At 54.3% G+C, this 16,495-nt stretch overlaps 1 protein-coding gene across 2 annotated transcripts; it reads right to left on the bottom strand.

The window, feature by feature from the left end:
* Positions 1-785: 785 nt before the first annotated feature.
* On the bottom strand, positions 786-15,107 carry CARD19 (caspase recruitment domain family member 19). 2 transcript variants are annotated; one of them, XM_023627610.2, is made up of 6 exons: positions 14,892-15,107; positions 5,156-5,298; positions 3,198-3,351; positions 1,903-1,962; positions 1,630-1,701; positions 786-1,062 (listed from the first exon to the last, which is right to left on the bottom strand). In XM_023627610.2, exons 1-6 carry the CDS (start codon positions 14,896-14,898, stop codon positions 947-949), a joined length of 552 nt encoding a protein of 183 aa, XP_023483378.1. In that variant the 5' UTR covers positions 14,899-15,107; the 3' UTR covers positions 786-946. The 2 variants fall into 2 exon arrangements, with proteins under 2 accessions (XP_023483378.1, XP_070104773.1); XM_070248672.1 differs by having other exon boundaries at positions 5,156-5,293; positions 14,707-15,022.
* Between the last annotated feature and the right edge of the window lie 1,388 nt (positions 15,108-16,495).

A 16,495-nucleotide genomic window follows, 5' to 3' on the forward strand; every position in this document is an offset into this window, starting at 1 on the left:
CAGTGCAGCCAAACCCCAGATTGGGGAATGAGGAGCCAGAGCCCAGGAACTCGGACAGCACAATGACGTTTTCATCTCTAAAAGTTCTAGAAAGTTCTGTGGACTGTTTTGTTCTGTCTCGATCTCTTTCCCTCTGGGATCCAGGACAGGACTGTGTTCATTTCCAGGCTCTGACGGTACTTACTATACTCCTGTGAGCCTGCGAACCCGCCCCAGACCCCCGAGCCCATCCCAGGTCTGCAGAGCCAGGCAGGGGCTGGGACCGAGGTGCCAGCTCTGGTAACTGAATGGGGCCAAGGGAGCCGGTGGGGGGAGGGGTCCTCCTCGGGATGTGTCACAGGAAAGGAACGAGGTCACATGCCAGTCCCCCTTTCCTGGCTGAGTGACCTCCCCTCTCGGCCTGTTTCCTCATCAGGAAATCGGGGACAGCAGCTCCCACCTGCTGGGGCTCCTGTGAGAAATCAAGTTAACCCCCGTGGCACCGGGCATCACAGGGTGTGTGGCTGGCGCCCCTACGTCCACGGCCCATGCTCCCCATGGGGCTTGGGCTGGGGAAGGAGAGGCAATGGGCAGAGCTCGAGGTGGGGAGGCAGGAGCTCAGGAGAGAAGCAGCAGGAGGGCCATGGACGGAGGGCAGAGGGACGTCTGGGGGATAGTGAGGTGGGGGAACATCTAGGGGTGGGCGTGGGGGGATGGCAGGGGTGGGTGGCCTGAGCAGCAGGCTGGACACAGGACACCAAGAGCCCTCAGGGTCAGTGTCAGAATCATCCAGAAAACACTCCTGAGAAGGGACAAGACTCGAACATTTAATATCATTGAGCACCTTTATGAGGCGAAGGTGAAGTGCTTCTTACACAAGTTATAAATAGTGAAAAATAAGCATTTAGAAAAAAAGCAGGCTCCTGGGCGGCGTTCTTTGGTGGGCGATGGGTGGGCCTGGGGTCTGTCAGAGCCCCCCCAGGTCGTCTGTGAGGAAGGTCAGCAGGAAGCGGCTGACGTGCCTGTCGATGATGACAGGGGAGAAGCCCAGGACGCGCCGGGACCCCGGCAGCACCTTGGGGTCTGCAAGACAAGGGGTCTCAGAACTGCCACCACAGCACCTCCTCCCGGCCTCATGGCATCGCCAGCCCCACACCTGAGGGACAGGTCCCCCAACCATGCGGGCCTGCTCGGCAGTGGCTCCCCAGGACCTCGACAAGCTCAGTGTGGCAGGAAAGGGACAGCAAGGCCACCATGCTGGGCCGCAAGGAGGGGGCCTTGGCTGGGTCCTCTCGTCCAATGGGGGGACCCCAGACTGCGGGGTGCCCTATTCTAGACCCCATGTGGGGCAGGGCCTCCTAACCCCAGAGCCCCAGCTGCACCCCTCCTCCTGCAAAGGACTGTCACTCTGACCCCTGGGGTTGGTGGCCACTCAGGGCTGGGCCTGGTCGCTCCGGCCCCACACCCCCTACCTGTCCCGTGTCCTGCAAGGGGGCCCCTGCCACAGCCCCACTGTGCAGGTGAGGTGTGGGGAGGCCGGGGACTCGGGGCCTTCCTGCAGAGCCGAGTAAGCAGCGAGCCCGGGCACGTGGGGGCTGGGGGCAGCAGGCCCAGGGTGGGGGCCCCTCTCCTGGGGTCGGGGGCACGCACCTGGAGGGCAGCAGTAGAGGAGCAGCGCCAGCCCTGCGGCCAGGCCGAGGCAGGCCAGGAAGGCCACGGGTCCTGGGGAGACACGTGCATGAGCGGCTGCCCAAGCCCGGAGGGGGGAAGGTCAGCCTGGCAGGGATGCCCCCAGCGAGCACCCTGGGGGGTCTGTCCAACGGGAAGCCAGGAACAGAGCCCGACTTGGAGTGGAGAAGCCCCCGCGGTGGAGATGGAGCCCTGGGTTGGGGGGCAGGGGTGGAGGACGCGGGAGGCGGTTACCCCTGTCACTGAGTTCGCCACTTGCAGCGCCCGAGTCTAGCTCTGTGCAATCTGAGTCCTCTGGAAACAAAATCACAGAGCACGGTTAGTCGGCAGCCAATGGCGAAGGCGGTGCCCTGGCTGCAGGAACCAAGGGGGCTGCCAGGACCCCCGGGGACCCCCCAGGTCCCCAGGCAGGGCTGGACCAGGCTGTGCGGCACCGAGCCCTCCACGGGGCTGCATTTGGGGAGTCAGTGCCAGCGTTGGGGAGGGGACCCTGTGACCAGACTCGCGGAACCCTGCAGTTTTGGGTCTTTGCCTTTTGTCCACTTCCTGGGACCTGGAGAGCCACGGGGTGGGGGACCATCGTTCCCTGGCAGCCACGAGGCACCAAAGGCAGCATGAATATCTGCCTGTCCAAAGTCTGAGCACATCCACATGAGGGCAGGGGGCCCCCCTCTCCCCAGACCTCCCGGGAGCTCCCCAGCCAGCCAACTGCTGGCCGGCCCTGAGGGCACCAGGGAACCCAGAAGGTGCTTGACTCCCACCAGGGCTGTGGGGCCCCGACAGCTGGCGTGAAAGGACCACCCTGTGCCAGAGCTCAGGGCTCAGTCCTGCTGGCCTGTCCTCGGGGTCAGAGACGCTGTCCCCGGGCCGGGCTGAGTGGCCTGGGGTCAGCCACTCCCATTCCTTGTCCCTTGGGGTCTCCAGCCTCTCGAATGTGAGGATCAAGGGACAGCCACCACTCTTCCTGGGGACGAGGGCACAGGGGCCTCAGGACTGAGCTGCCATCCCCTCTGTACCTCCCCTTCCCCATCCCAGCAGCTCAGAGGATCCTGCAGGACTCATGTGCCTCCTAGGCCCAAGGGCAGAACCCTCTAGACCCAAATGCACGTGCCCTTGACCAGCCATTCATGCCTGAGACTGTTCCACAGAAACACCCACACGCTGTGGTCCAGCTGGGGGAGGGGTGGACGCAACCTCGGTACTCCCCGCAAGGGTCAGTTCACACAGGCGGGCACCACCCACAGCTGGGAGCTGCTGACATCAGAAGTGCAAGGATGCCCAGCTGCACCAGTTACAGAGGGGAGGGGCAGAGCCCCATGGACGTGATGCGCCTTCTGTGCAAAAACTGGCACAAGAGACCGAGATAGAGGTGGAGAGACAGGGACACAGAGAGAGACGGGGAGAGACACCTGCGCCGCCCCGAACACCCTCTCCTCTCTCTGGGGGCCACTCGAGACCCGGGCAGAGGTGGTCTCTGGCGAGGGCCCGAGTGGGTGGGGCCGAGGCCTGGGGACCAGCCGCACACTTACGCAGGGCGTGCCGGCTGGGCAGACGGCTGTGCAGGGGCTGGGCGTGGATGTACAGGGCGCGGTAAAACTCCTGGCAGTCCCGCTCACCGCTCCGCTGCAGGTGGCCCAGGAGGTCGCAGAGCCGCATGCGCAGGGATGCCTTGGGGCTCCGGAACTGGGGACGGCAGGGGCGCAAGGAAGGTCAGGTGGGAGGGGCCGGGCCCAAGGCGGCTGTGGGGCAGCTGGGACTCCGGCTTCCAGGTGGGGGGCGACGCCTGGCCTGCCACCTGGGAGCTCGGCACACCTGGGAGGCGGCGACGGAGCCACATTCACATTCACAGCACACACCACCCTTGCACTCCCTGTGGAGGCCAGAGGTCACCAAGAAAGATGGCGGCGACATTATTCCAAGTGTGGCGACTTAGCGGCTTGCCGTGTGACTTCAGCAAGTCGCTTCACCCCTAAAATTCGGTTTCCTGATTTGTAAAAAGGCAATAAGAAACCCACACAGTGGGCTCATCACAGACAACCAGTGAGGTGACGGCATGATAACTTCTTGTAGTTTACAGTCTAGAGGAATATGACTCAAGTATTTAAAAAACAATTCAGGGTCAAGGAGAAAAATTCTGATTCTTTTGACGCGTGTAACTGAGAAAGGTGTGGTTCTAAAGGTCGGTGGACAGGGCTCTTGGTATTGACACTCCAGGACCTGGAAGCCGTGGCCCCGTGCTGCCACCTGGTGGCAGCGTACCATTCTACATGGAACACGAGCTGAACCACAGAAGTGCAGAACTTACAAAGCGGACTGTGGCAGGGGCCAGGTACCTATGAAGAGAGGCATGTGTGGGTATGTGTAGTTTCCTTTTCCTTGTAGAAACGTCTGGAACTTCAAACTTTTTTACAATGGACGTATATTAGACTCTTAATTACAAGATATAAATTTGAGCCCTTTTAAACCTACTGTACTATGCTTTCATAACTTGAGAAGCATCTGGGCTAGGAGCAAGGCTCATGTGGACTCCAGTTCTGTCAGGGATCAACCTCACCCATCCCCAAGAGAGGGCCCAACCATCCGGACGGCCCTGCATGTGGCACTGTCACCCTGTGCCAAGGGAGGAAGCTGCAGCTCCCAGAAGGAAGGGCTCACTCAGTCACCCAGCTGGGAGGCAGGCTGCTCTCTGGCACCCACACTCCACCCCTCGGGGAGCCAGACACGTGCTGGGCAATCTCACCCAGGGCCCCGACCAGGAGGGGCTGGTCCCACCCCAAAGGTGCACATTCTGCACCTTCAGAAGAGGTGGAGTGAAGAGCCCTGTACCTCAGGGGTGGAGCCTGGCCTGTACCCCTGCCCCAGCCTCCTCACCTCCCCCTGCTCCCTCTCCCACCCCAGCCCTCCTCCTGCCCCCTCCCTCCTCACCTCCCCTGCTCCCCCTCCCACCCCAGCCTTCTCGCCCCCTTCCTCCTCACTTCCTCCTGCTCCTCCCCCTCCTAACCCAGTCCTCCCCTTCCTAACCCAGCCCTCCCCCTGTTCTCTTCCTTCACCTTCCCCTGCTCCCTCCCTCACCTTCCCCCGCTTCCCCTCCTACCCCAGCCCTCCCCCTGCTCCCCTCCCGCCTCACCTCCCCCCTGCCCTCCTCCCTCACCTCTCCCTGCTTCCTCTCCCACCCCAGCCCTCCCCCCTGCCCTCCCTCCTCACCTCCCCTCACTCCCCTCCCTCCTCACCTCTCCCTGCCCCCTCCCTCCTCACCTCCCCCGGCTCCTCCTCCCAGGTTTGTGGCGTGCTGTCATGTGTTGTCTCCTGTGATTCCCCCCAGCACCTCCCGATGACATATGAAGACACTGAGGCTCAGAGAGCTGATGTTCTGGATCCAAGGGCACCCCCAGGAGACAAGCTTCCACCTCGGAGCTGTCCTGCCTCCCGCTCTCTCCAGCCCAGAAAGGAGGGGCAGGAGAGCAGCCTCTGGCCCACCCCTCGGCACCTTTTCCGCGTCCTTGTTGCTGAGGATCTGGGGGTAGTAGCGGTTCAGCTGGAGGATGATCCTGTCCACCTGCTGCTCACTCAGGCGCCCAGGGCCCGTGAGGAAAGGCGTGTCCTGGACCAGGCGGTCACAGTAGGTCTGCTCTGAAACAGAAGCAGAGAGTGCAGAGGGCATGAGCCAGCGTGGCCTGAAGAGGGAGTGGCGAGTTCCACACACAGGACGTGGCGTTGGCGCAGACCCCTCCCAGCAAGGCATTCCAGCACACGGGAGGCGCACTCACTGCAAACAGCTGGACAACTGCTGACATCCTAGCCCCGTGGGCTTGGCACACAGCTCAGAGCCCCGGGGCCTCCGGGGCCTCCTGACCCCTCGCCAGAAGATGGGGATGGGGGTGGGGCGGCAAGAATGGTCCAGAGTTCTGAAAAGCAGAGCGGAGCCTCTGGGCTCTCTCTTCTGCACCTGAGAGCTTCCCACAGAAAATAAACTCAGAGAGGCCGAGGGCCGCTGCCCACGGGTCCCCGCAGGGCCCTCTGGAAATAGCCAGGCCTGAGGAAGGGCAAAGGGCAGGCAGGATTGCAGAGGAGTCAAGCTTTGTATATAATTGAAGTTGGTATCAATTCAAATTAGACAGTTATAACTTTAGAACGTTACAAGTAATCCTCATGGTAACCACAAGAAATATGTCCACAGAATATACACAAACCCAAATCAAAATGGGGGCCAGCCCAGTGGTGTAGTGGTTAATTTCATGCGCTCCGCTTCAGCGGCCTAGGATTTGTAGGGTCGGATCCCGGGCATGGACCTACACACCACTCATCAAGCCATGCTGTGGCAGTGTCCCACATAAAATAGAGGAAGATGTTAGCTCAGTGACAATCTTCCTCACAAAAAAAAGAAAAGAAAAACGTCTTACCACAGAAAATCAACTAAACACAAAAGCAGTACTAGAAGAAATGAAGGACTTTAGGCTACAAGACGTACAAAAGACAAACAGCACAAAGGCAGCACAGTTAGTCCTCGCCTAAATGTAAATGGAGTCAACTCTCCAACCAGGAGACAAGATCAGCAGAATGGACTTGCGATACTGTGATTTACAATAAGAAACACAGACTTGGTCTTCATCCCACTTCCTGGCACACAGTTTCTAAAACCCTTGGAACTTCCTAAGTGCTAAAAGCCAGGGGAAAGGGTATCTTTTGTTACTCATAACGAGCCCCGAGCCCCATTCAACTTCATCTGAGTGTGTGTTAATGAGGCGACTTCTGCAAAGCCCCTAAATAACCACAGGCTGGGAGCTGGTCACCAGGAACCAACCCCAGGATGGGAGGGGTGGGACTTTCGGCCCTCTGCATCCCCCCACCCCCAGCCTCCCAGGAGGGCAGAGGGGCTGGAGGTTGAATCAATCCCCAATGGCCGATGATTTAACCAGTCACATCTACATAATGAAGACTCCATAAAAACCCAAAGGACAAGGTGGTGCACTTGCGGTCAGTGAACACGTGCAGGTGCTAGGAGGGCGGCCCACCTGGGAGGGGCATGGATACTCTGCGCCCCTTCCCACAGGCCTGCCCTGTGCATCTCTTCCAGCTGGATGTTCATCTGTATCCTTTGAAATATCCTTCTAATAAATCGGCAATAGTAAGTAAAGTGTTTCCCTTAGTTCTGGGAGCTGTTCTAGCAGACGACCAAACCTGAGGAAGGGGTGTCATGAGTCAATCAGAAGCTGGCTCAGTTCAGCTGACAACCTGAACCTGTAACTGGCATCTGAACTGGAAGCAGTCCTGCGGGACTGAGCCCTCAGCCTCTGGATAGACAGTGTCAGACTGAGTTAAATTGTAGGACCCCCAGGTGGTGTCCACGGAGAACTGGAGAATTGCTTGGTGGGGAGGAAAATCACACACTTTGTGACCAGAAGTGTTAGAAGTATGAGTGTGTGTGTGTAGGAGTAGAAGAGAAAAAGAGTTTTTTTCCTCTCAGGATTGGAAAAAATAAGACTCAACTATATGGTATCTTCAAAAGACTCACTTTAGATCCGAAGACACAAATAGGCTGAAAGTAAAAGAACGGAGAAAGCTATTCCATGCAAATAGTAACCAAAAGACAGCTTAGTGGCTATAGTCATATGAGAAAGAACAGATACTAAGTAAAAAACTGTTAAAGAGACAAAGAAGCACATTATATGTTAATAAAAGAGTAAATTCACCAGAAGATATAACAAACATGTGCACCAAATATCAGAGACCCAAGATATATGTAGCAAACACTGGCAAAACCGAAGGGAGGAACAGACAGCCTCACAATAATAGCTGGAAACTTTAATACCCCATTTTCAGTAACAGAACAACCAGACAGCAGATCAGTAAGGAAACAGAGGATGTGAACAGCCTCACAAACCAACGCTACCTAACAGACACGTACAGAACACTCCACCCGACAGCAGCAGAATATACGTTATCCTCAAGTGCACAGGGAACATTCTCCAGGATAGATCACAAAACAAGTCTGGCCACAAAACAAGTCTTAATAGATTTTAAAAGACTGAAATCATACAAAAGATCTTTTCTGATCACATGGAATAAAGCTAGAAATCAATAACAGAAAGAACACTGGAAAATACACAATTACATGGAAATTAAACAACCAATGGATCAAGGAAGAAATCATGAGGGAAACTAATACCTTGAGACAAATGAAAATAAAAACACAGAATACCAAAACTTAAGGAATGCAGTGAAAGCAGTGTTGAGAGAGAAATTTACAGCTGTAAACGCATTAAAAAAGAAGAAAGATCTCAAACCAGTAACTTAATGTTCCACTTAAGGAACTACAAAAGGGAGAGCAAACTAAACCCAAAGCTGGCAGAAGGGGACATCATGAAGGCCAAAGTGAAGACAGACGCAACAGAAAACAGAAAATCAGAAAAAATCAACAAAACCAACAGCTGGTTCTTTGAAAAGATCAACAAAATTGACAAACTGTTAGCTAGAGTGACAAAGAAAAAAAGAGAGAAGACTCAAACTACTAACATCAGAAATGAAAGTGGGACCATTACTGCCAATTTTACAGAAATAAAAAGGAGCATAAGAGAATACTATGAACATTGTACGCCAACGAACTAGACAACTTAGATGACCTGGACACAATTCTAAAAACACAAAATCTACCAAAACTGAATCATGAGGAAATAGAAAATCTGAATAGACCTATAACTAGTAAGGAGATTAAATCAGTAATCAAAATTGTCTCAACATATAAAAGCCCAGGACCAGATGGCTTTGCTAGTGAATTCTACCAACACTTAAAGAATTAACACCAATTCTTCTCAAACTCTTCAAAAAAATTGGAAAGGAGGGAACACTTACTTCCTAACTCATTGTTTGAGGCCAGCAGTACCCTGATACCAAAGCCAGACAAGGACACTCTGAGAAAAGAAAACTACAACCAACATCCCTTATGAACATCAATGCAAAAATCCTCCACAAAATATTAGAAAATTGAATACAGCAAAATATTAAAAGGATTATATATCATGACCAAGTGGGATTTATTCATGGACTGCAAGGATGGTTCAACATATGAAAATCCATCAACGTAATACACCACGTTAATAGAACAAAGGGGGAAACACACACGATCATCTCAAGGGATGGAGAAAAAGCATTCGACAAAATTCAACACTATTTCTTGATTAAAGAAAAAAAATTAGGAATAGAAGAAAACCTCCTCAACATGATAAAGGTCATATAATAAAAGCCTACAGAAAATATCATTGTGAATGGTGAAAGACTAAAAGCTTTTCTAAGATCAGACAAGGCTACCCACTCTCACCACTTCTATTTGACACAGTACTGGAAGTTCAACAGATAAATTAGGCAAAAAAAGGAAATAAAAGGCATCCAAATTGAAAGGAAGAAGTAAAATTATCTGTTTGCAGATGACCGACATGATCTTATATATAGAAAATGCCTCAGATTTTTAAAAAACAACTGTTAGAGGGAATTCAGCAAAGTAGCATGATACCAAATCAACACACAAAAATCAGTTGCATTTCGAGCCAGCCCTAACGACCTAATGGTTAAAGTTCGGCGTGCTCTGCTTCGGCGGCCTGGGTTTGGTTCCCAGGCGTGGAACCACACCACTCATCTGTCAGTAGCCATGCTGTGGCAGCAGCTCACACAGAACTAGAAGGACTCACAACTAAAATGTACAACTATGTACTGGGGCTTCAGGGAGAAAAAAACAGAGGAAGATTGGCAACAGATGTTAGCTCAGAGCGAATCTTCCCAAGAAAAAAAAACAGTGTTCTGGGGCTGGCCTGGTGGCACAGTGGTTCACATGTTCCACTTTGGCAGCCCGGGGTTTGCAAGTTCAGATCCCGGGTATGGACCTATGCACCGCTTGTCAAGCCATGCTGTGGCGGTGTCCCACATATAAAGTACAGGAAGATGGGCACAGATGTTAGCTCAGGGCCAGTCTTCCTCAGCAAAAAGAGGAGGATTGGCAGTGGATGTTAGTTCAGGGCTAATCTTCTTCCAAAAAAAAAGGGTTCTATAGTCAGTCCATTTTAAAAAAAAATCAGTTGTATTTCTATACACAAACAATGAACAATCCAAAAAAGAAAATAAGAAAACAATTCCATTTACAATAATGTCAAAAAGAATAAAATATTGGGGCTGGCCCGGTGGCACAGTGGTTAAGTTCGCACATTCCGCTTCAGTGGCCTCGGGTTCAACAGTTCAGATCCCAGGTGCAGAACTATGCACCACTTGTCAAGCCATGCTGTGGCAGGCATCCCACATATAAAGTAGAGGAAGATGGGCACAGATGTTAGCTCAGGGCCAGTCTTCCTCGGCAAAAAGGGGAGGACTGGTGGCAAAGCTAACCTTCCTCAAAAAAAAAAAAGGAATAAAATATCGAGCCGGCCCTGATAGCCTCACAGCTAAAGTTCAGTGCACGCCACTTCGGCAGTCCAGGTTCAGTTCCCCAGCGTGGAGCAACACCACCCATCTGTCAGCAGCCATGCTGTGGCAGTGGCTCACACAGAAGAACCAGAAAGACTTACCACTATATACAAGTATGTACGGGGGCTTTGCAGGGGAAAAAAGGAAAAAAGGAGGAAGATTGGCAACAGACGTTAGCTTAGGGGGAATCTTCCCCTGCAAAAAAAAAATAAAACAAAATAAAATATTTAGGAATAAATATAACCAAGGAAGTGAAAGAGTGGTACAGTGAAAACTACAAAACATTGCTGAAAGAAATTAAAGAAGACCCAAACAAATGGAAAGACGTCCCAAGTTCATGGACTGGAAGGCTTAATATTGCGAAAATGATAATCCTATCAAGGTGATCTACAAATTCAATGTAATCCCTATTCAAACCCCAATTTTTTTTTTCTTTTAGCAGAAATAGAAAAACTCATTCGAAAATTCATATGGAATCTCAAGGGACTTTCATAGCAAAAACAATTCTGAAAAGGAAGAACAAAGTTGGAAGACTCACACTTTCTGATTTCAAAACTTACTGCAAAGCTACAGTAATCAAAACAGGGTGGTCCTAATATAAGGACAGACATATCCACCAATGGAACAGTAGAGACAATAAACCCTAGTTTGTGGTTTGTGTTGTTGTTGAGTTGCAGGAGTTCTTTATTCCAGAAATAAACCCTAGTTTGAATGGTAAAAAAAAAAGAGAGAGAGTCAAAAGAAAACCCATACAATGGGAGAAAATATTTATAAATCATATATCTGATAAGGGATTAATATCCAGAATATATAAGGAACTCCTACACCACAACAAAAAACCCCCAAGCAATCCAATTCAAAAATGGGCAAAGGACTTGAATAGGCATTTCTCTAAAGAAGATATACAAATGACTACTAAGCACATGAAAAGATGCTTAACATCACTAGTCATTAGGGAAATGAAAATCAAACCACAATGAGATCCCACTTCACACTCATTAGTGTGATATATATGGACGAGGATGTAGAGACATTGGAACTCTCATGCGCTGCTGGTGGGCACGTAAAACGGCACAGCCACTGTGGAAAACAGTACAGCAGTTCTGGGGAAAGGCAAACAGAGTTACTACATGACCCAGCAATTCCACTTTTCGGTACAGATCCAAAAGAACTGAAAGCAAGGACTGAGATACTTGCATACCCATTTTCATTGCAGCATTAGTCACAATAGTCAAAAGGTAGAAATAACCCAAAAGTCCACGGACAGATGAATGGATAAAACAAACCCGGTATATACACAAAATGGAGTATTACAGAGCCATAAAAAGGAATGAAATATTCAAATACATGGATGAACCTTGGGAACATTATGCTCAGTGAGATAAGTCAAACACAAAAGGACAATGTCGTATGATTCCACTTAGGTAAAATACCTAGCATGGGCACATTCTAGAGGCAGAAAGTAGAATAGTGATTACCAGGAGCTGAGAACAGGGGAGAAAGAGGAGTTACTGTTTAACAGGGGCAGAGTCTCTCTTTCGGATGATGAAAAAGCTCTGGAAATGGATAGTGATGATGGTTTCACAACATCGTGAATGTATTTAATGCCACTGAAATGGTTAAAATGGTAAACTTTATGTTCTGCATATTTTACCACACACACAAAGTGAATGGATAATTAAACTGTGGCTCATCCATACAATGAAACATAATTCAGTGATAAAAAGAAAAGATCTATGAAATCTGAAAAGATAGGTAAGAAACTTACGTGAATATTGCTAAGAGTAAAAGAAGCCAATTCGAAAAGGTTACATACTACGTATGATTCCAACTATACAATATTCCAGAAAACGCAAAACTATGGAGACAGTAAAAGGGTCGGTGGTCGACGGGGGTTAGGGAAGAGGGAGGGATGAATAGGCGGAGTACAAAGGATTTAGGGCAGTGAAACTAATCTGTATGATACTGTAATGGTGGATCTAGGACATTATGCACTTTCTAAAACTCACAGAACGTACAGCACGAGGAGTGAACCACACCGTGAACCACGGACTTCAGTTAGTAATAACGCATGCACAGTGGTTCATCAGTCGTAGCAAAGGCACCACACCAAGGCAAGACGCTGAGGACAGAGGACACTTGGTGGGGGTGGTATGGGACCCTCTGTGCTATGTGCTCAATTTTCTGTAAACAAAACTGCTCTAAAAGTAAAATCTATTAACTAAAAAGAAATATTATTTGGAAACTCCATTGTTGAATTTTAATGAACAAATGGGGGTCACGTGAAAGCAGATGAATCTGTGGGTCAGTGCTGGGGTGATCTCTTGACATCCAGACTTTCCGCCCCTCTAACTGACACACTTATTAACTGTGCACTTAGCTGCATCATGTCTGTTCCCGGCCAGGCTCACAAGGGCAGGCCAGAGGCTATCCTGTCTAGCGCTGCCTCCCCACCGTGTGCACCTGTGCACAGGAGCGGCACACAGTAGGTGCTCACTAAAGATTTCTGGAATGCATGGACATAGGCCCAAGGCCCAGGGGCAAGGGCTGTCAGTGGATGGCAGCCAGCACCCTGCAGCAGCTCCTCCGCCCTGAGGGCCACTAGCCAAGCAGGCCCTGCAGGCCTCTGCTGCCCAGCCATGAGTCACCTGGCACAGCGGCATGGCACAACACAGCAGCACGGCGAGGCGGCACTGCCTGGGGGCCAAGGCTCCAGGCTTTGCCACACCCTGTGCTTCCTGTAGTCGCTGTGAGCTGTGTACACAAACCACACCCGGATGGCCACTTGGAGGCATGAAAAAGCACGGAAAAGGAAACCAACCACCTTGGTCCTGGGTCCTGATGAACAGTCTTTGCCGGGTTTTATAGAATAAAGGAAGAGGAACGCTCTGGCACAAAACTCACCAGGCTCTGCCAGCTCCCTTCACGAAGCCCCATCTCCCCGACCTCTTTGCCCAGCTGCACCACAGGCCCCCAACCTGTTATCCTGGCCTGGCACTCAAGGCCCTGTGGGAGCTGGACCATCTGCTCTCACCTGGCCCCCGACGTCCTTGAGCCATGGGGGCTGCACCGTACTGCCTGGGACCCCTGCCAGGGGCCAAGAAGACCTGTCCCTGTGGTTTCCACCTGACTAACTCGTGCTCAGCTTACTGTCCTCCCCTCAAGAGGCCTTCCTAAGTTCCCCTGACCCTGCCCCCCTGCAGTCCAGATGCTTGGGCCTCAGCTTCCCCTGCTGCCCCAGCACCCGCCCCGGCCTTGGCGTGGAGCTGAGACTGCTCACCCCCAGCACACCACACGGCAGGGATGCTTCCAGAGCAACAGGCACAGCTGCGGTGACCCCTCACCGGTGCTGGCCCTGTGCAGACACCATCCCAGCCTCCAGGATGCACTGTGTCCCACACTTGCTCACCCTGCAGCCCACCATGGAAGCCCCAGAACTAGCACGAGGCGGGCCCCTGTCAGCACCCAGGGCCAGTGAGCCAGCAACGCCAAGCATGCAGCCTTGCACGGCTGCCCATCTGACCCCCAAGGCCTGCACTCTCTGGGCCTCAGTTCCGCATCCCGAAAATGAAGGGCCATGAGGGAGGTCTCTAGAGGCCCAGCAGATGGCAGGAGGAAAGGTCATCAGGGGCCGGGCAGGACACAGGTCTAGTCTGGACTCTGCCACTGGGTTTTTGTTTCCTCATCCACACAGAGAGAACATTCCACGTGTCCCCCCATAGCAATTCTGGTTGGGCCGTGCCTGACATAGGGCCGCGCACACGTAGGTGATCAGAAACAGCAGCCCCAAATACAAAGGATTCAGAGAGACGACAGGGGAGCAGTTGGCAACTGCGGTCTCTTATGGACTAGGCTGGGACGCTGGTGTCCCAGAAGTCATCAGGTTCCAACCCATGAAATCCTACGCGTGCAGGACCCAGGCTGCAACTCCAGTGAGCTGTGGGGAGAGAGAAGAGGGACTTCTGGGGTCTCCCTGACCCCCTGGGCTACCCCTTGGTGAATTCTGCTCCACCAGGCAGAAGAGTGGGGCCCTCAGGAATAAGGCATGGCTTCTGGGAGGCCCCACAATCCCTGACCACCTTGCTATGGGATCTCGTCCGTCATCAGCCCATCACCCTAATGGGGCTTCTCCAACTGAGAAAGGTTCATAGAGCAGGGTCACTCTGCTGGGCTGGGCTCAGGAGGATGACGGGCAGGTCCTCAGTATAGAGAAGGTCTCGGAGGATGGCTGGGCTGGAGACCTCATCCTGGGAAAAGCACAAAGCCTTGGGGAGCCCAGTCTGGGTCCTTGATTCTCCTGGTCTATCGCCCCGGAAGGGTGTGGCCGGGGAGGGAGCACAGAGTCCCAAGGATGCCACACACGGCCCAGGAACACACGGCCTGCTGGGGCGTGGCGTCTACGGCTGAGGATGGAGCTTCTGGATCTCCCGCCAGGAGCCCAGGAGGACCGCAGAGCGCTCCCGGCCCGTTTTCACTTTCACCTCCCACTCTGTCAGGCTGCATGCCCACCCCAGCACCTCTGCACCCACAGATGCTTAGTGGCCCCCGGCCCCCAGAACCCTTGTGGGCCCGACGGCGGCCCCCGCCTACCGCGCGGCCCCGGGCTGGTCGCCGCTCTGCCGTCGTCTCGCCGACAGGGAGGCGGTCGCGGGCAAGGTCACCAGGCCGCCGGCGAGGAGCGGCCCCGGGCGACGTGGGGGCAGCCAGGCCCTGGGGGCCACCGGGCCGCGCGCACGTCCAGGGACAGCAGACACCACCGGCCGGCCCGCGCTCACCTGTCATTGCGGCGGCACGGCGCGCCCGGCCGCCGCAGCCCGTCCTCCTGCCGCGGTCCACCTGTCAGTCTGTCCGTCTAGCCACCGCCCGCGGGCCCAGTTACCACCGCCCGCCTTGCTCGGCCCGCCCCATCCCGGAAGGCCCCGCCCCTGGCGCACGCGTCGTCGCCACGAGCAACCCTCCCGGCCCCGCCCGCGGTGAGCCCGCCCCTTCCCGGGAGGCCCCGCCCCCGGCGTACGCGTCGTCGCCGGGAGCGCCCCAAGCCACGCCCCCGCTGAACCCGCCCCTTCCCGGGAGGCCCCGCCCCCGGCGTACGCGACGTCGCCACAGAGCCCCGCCTCCGAAGCTACGGGCCTCCAAGCGCCTCGAGCCTTCCTCCCGCCGGGGTGGGATACTGAGTTCTCTGGAGGCCTTAGCTCCGCCCCTCACTGAGTCCCGCCCCCGCCGCCTGGACTTGGCCGCCACCTGAGCTGTAAGCCCTGTCATCCCACTACCACTCGAGCCCCTCCCCTCCGGCGTCGGCTACGTCGCCACTGCCCCTCGCCCCGCCCCTCGCCCCAGCCCCGCCCCCGGCCCCGACGCCGTCTCCGCGACAGCCAGTGCGCACCTCCCGTTTGGCCCCGCCCACGAGGCCACGCCCCACAGTGGCCACGCCCCGTCTTGGCCCCCCCCCCCCCGCCCCCCCTCACCCCCTGGCGGCCGGGCTGTGGGTCCAGGTGGCCGGGTGCTGCCCGTCACGGTCCGCTGCTCTGCCCGGGGCCGCTGCGCCCCACGCCTGGAATGAGGAAACTGAGGCTCTGAGACAGGAAGTGACTTACCCAAGGACACGCCGGAGGTCAGGCCGTGGAGGGTACGGGGCCAGGCCTGGGGCAAGAGCCGGTGGGCGTACGGTAGCCCAGAGGGATTAGTGACCGGGGCGGTGCCGAGACAGTGACGTTCCCCAACCCGGGGGAGACTCGGACTCAGCGGGTGACTTGAGTGCGGCACTCCCGCATCCGCAAGAGGGGACACCAGCCCGCCGGTGTGACCCCGACTAGGAGGTCGTCTCACTTGCCTGAACCTGAGGGTTCCAATCTGTAAAGTGCGTCACCTCCAGCCGACCTCTCCTCCCTGGAGCCCCCGCCCCCTGCTGTCAGGAAGCCCCCAGCCCCAGACACGCGCGTGCGCACGGTCCCAACGCAGAACGGAGAGCGTGCGGGGAGGAAAGGGGCCTTCTCCGGCAGCCACAGAGTCGGTTTGTGCCGCGTTCCCCCACTCGCCAGCTCTGATCTGAGATGCTGGGACCTGGACTGGGGCTCAAGCTCTGGGTTCACTTTCGGACAGCACAGGAACGCTCCACTCCCCAGGGGCCTGTCAACTTAAAAAGCAAATCTGCCTGTTACTTTATCTCAAAACGAGTTTATTCGGGAATAGCCCAAAGAATTGCAATTCAGGATGTGCGTGCTCTGGCAGACCAGAGACAAATCCAGACAAAGCAGGAGAGCTGCCTTTATAGAGGAAAGGGGGAGCAGGGCTGGGCCGTCCTAAAGGAAAGGCCATTGGCGGGGAGTAACAGATCAGGGGGCCAGCGGCTTCTCATTGGCTGGGTTGTTGCCGGGTGGGA

The sequence above is a fragment of the Equus caballus genome, chromosome 23 (genome assembly GCF_041296265.1).
Source record: "Equus caballus isolate H_3958 breed thoroughbred chromosome 23, TB-T2T, whole genome shotgun sequence".
Taxonomy (NCBI): domain Eukaryota; kingdom Metazoa; phylum Chordata; class Mammalia; order Perissodactyla; family Equidae; genus Equus; species Equus caballus.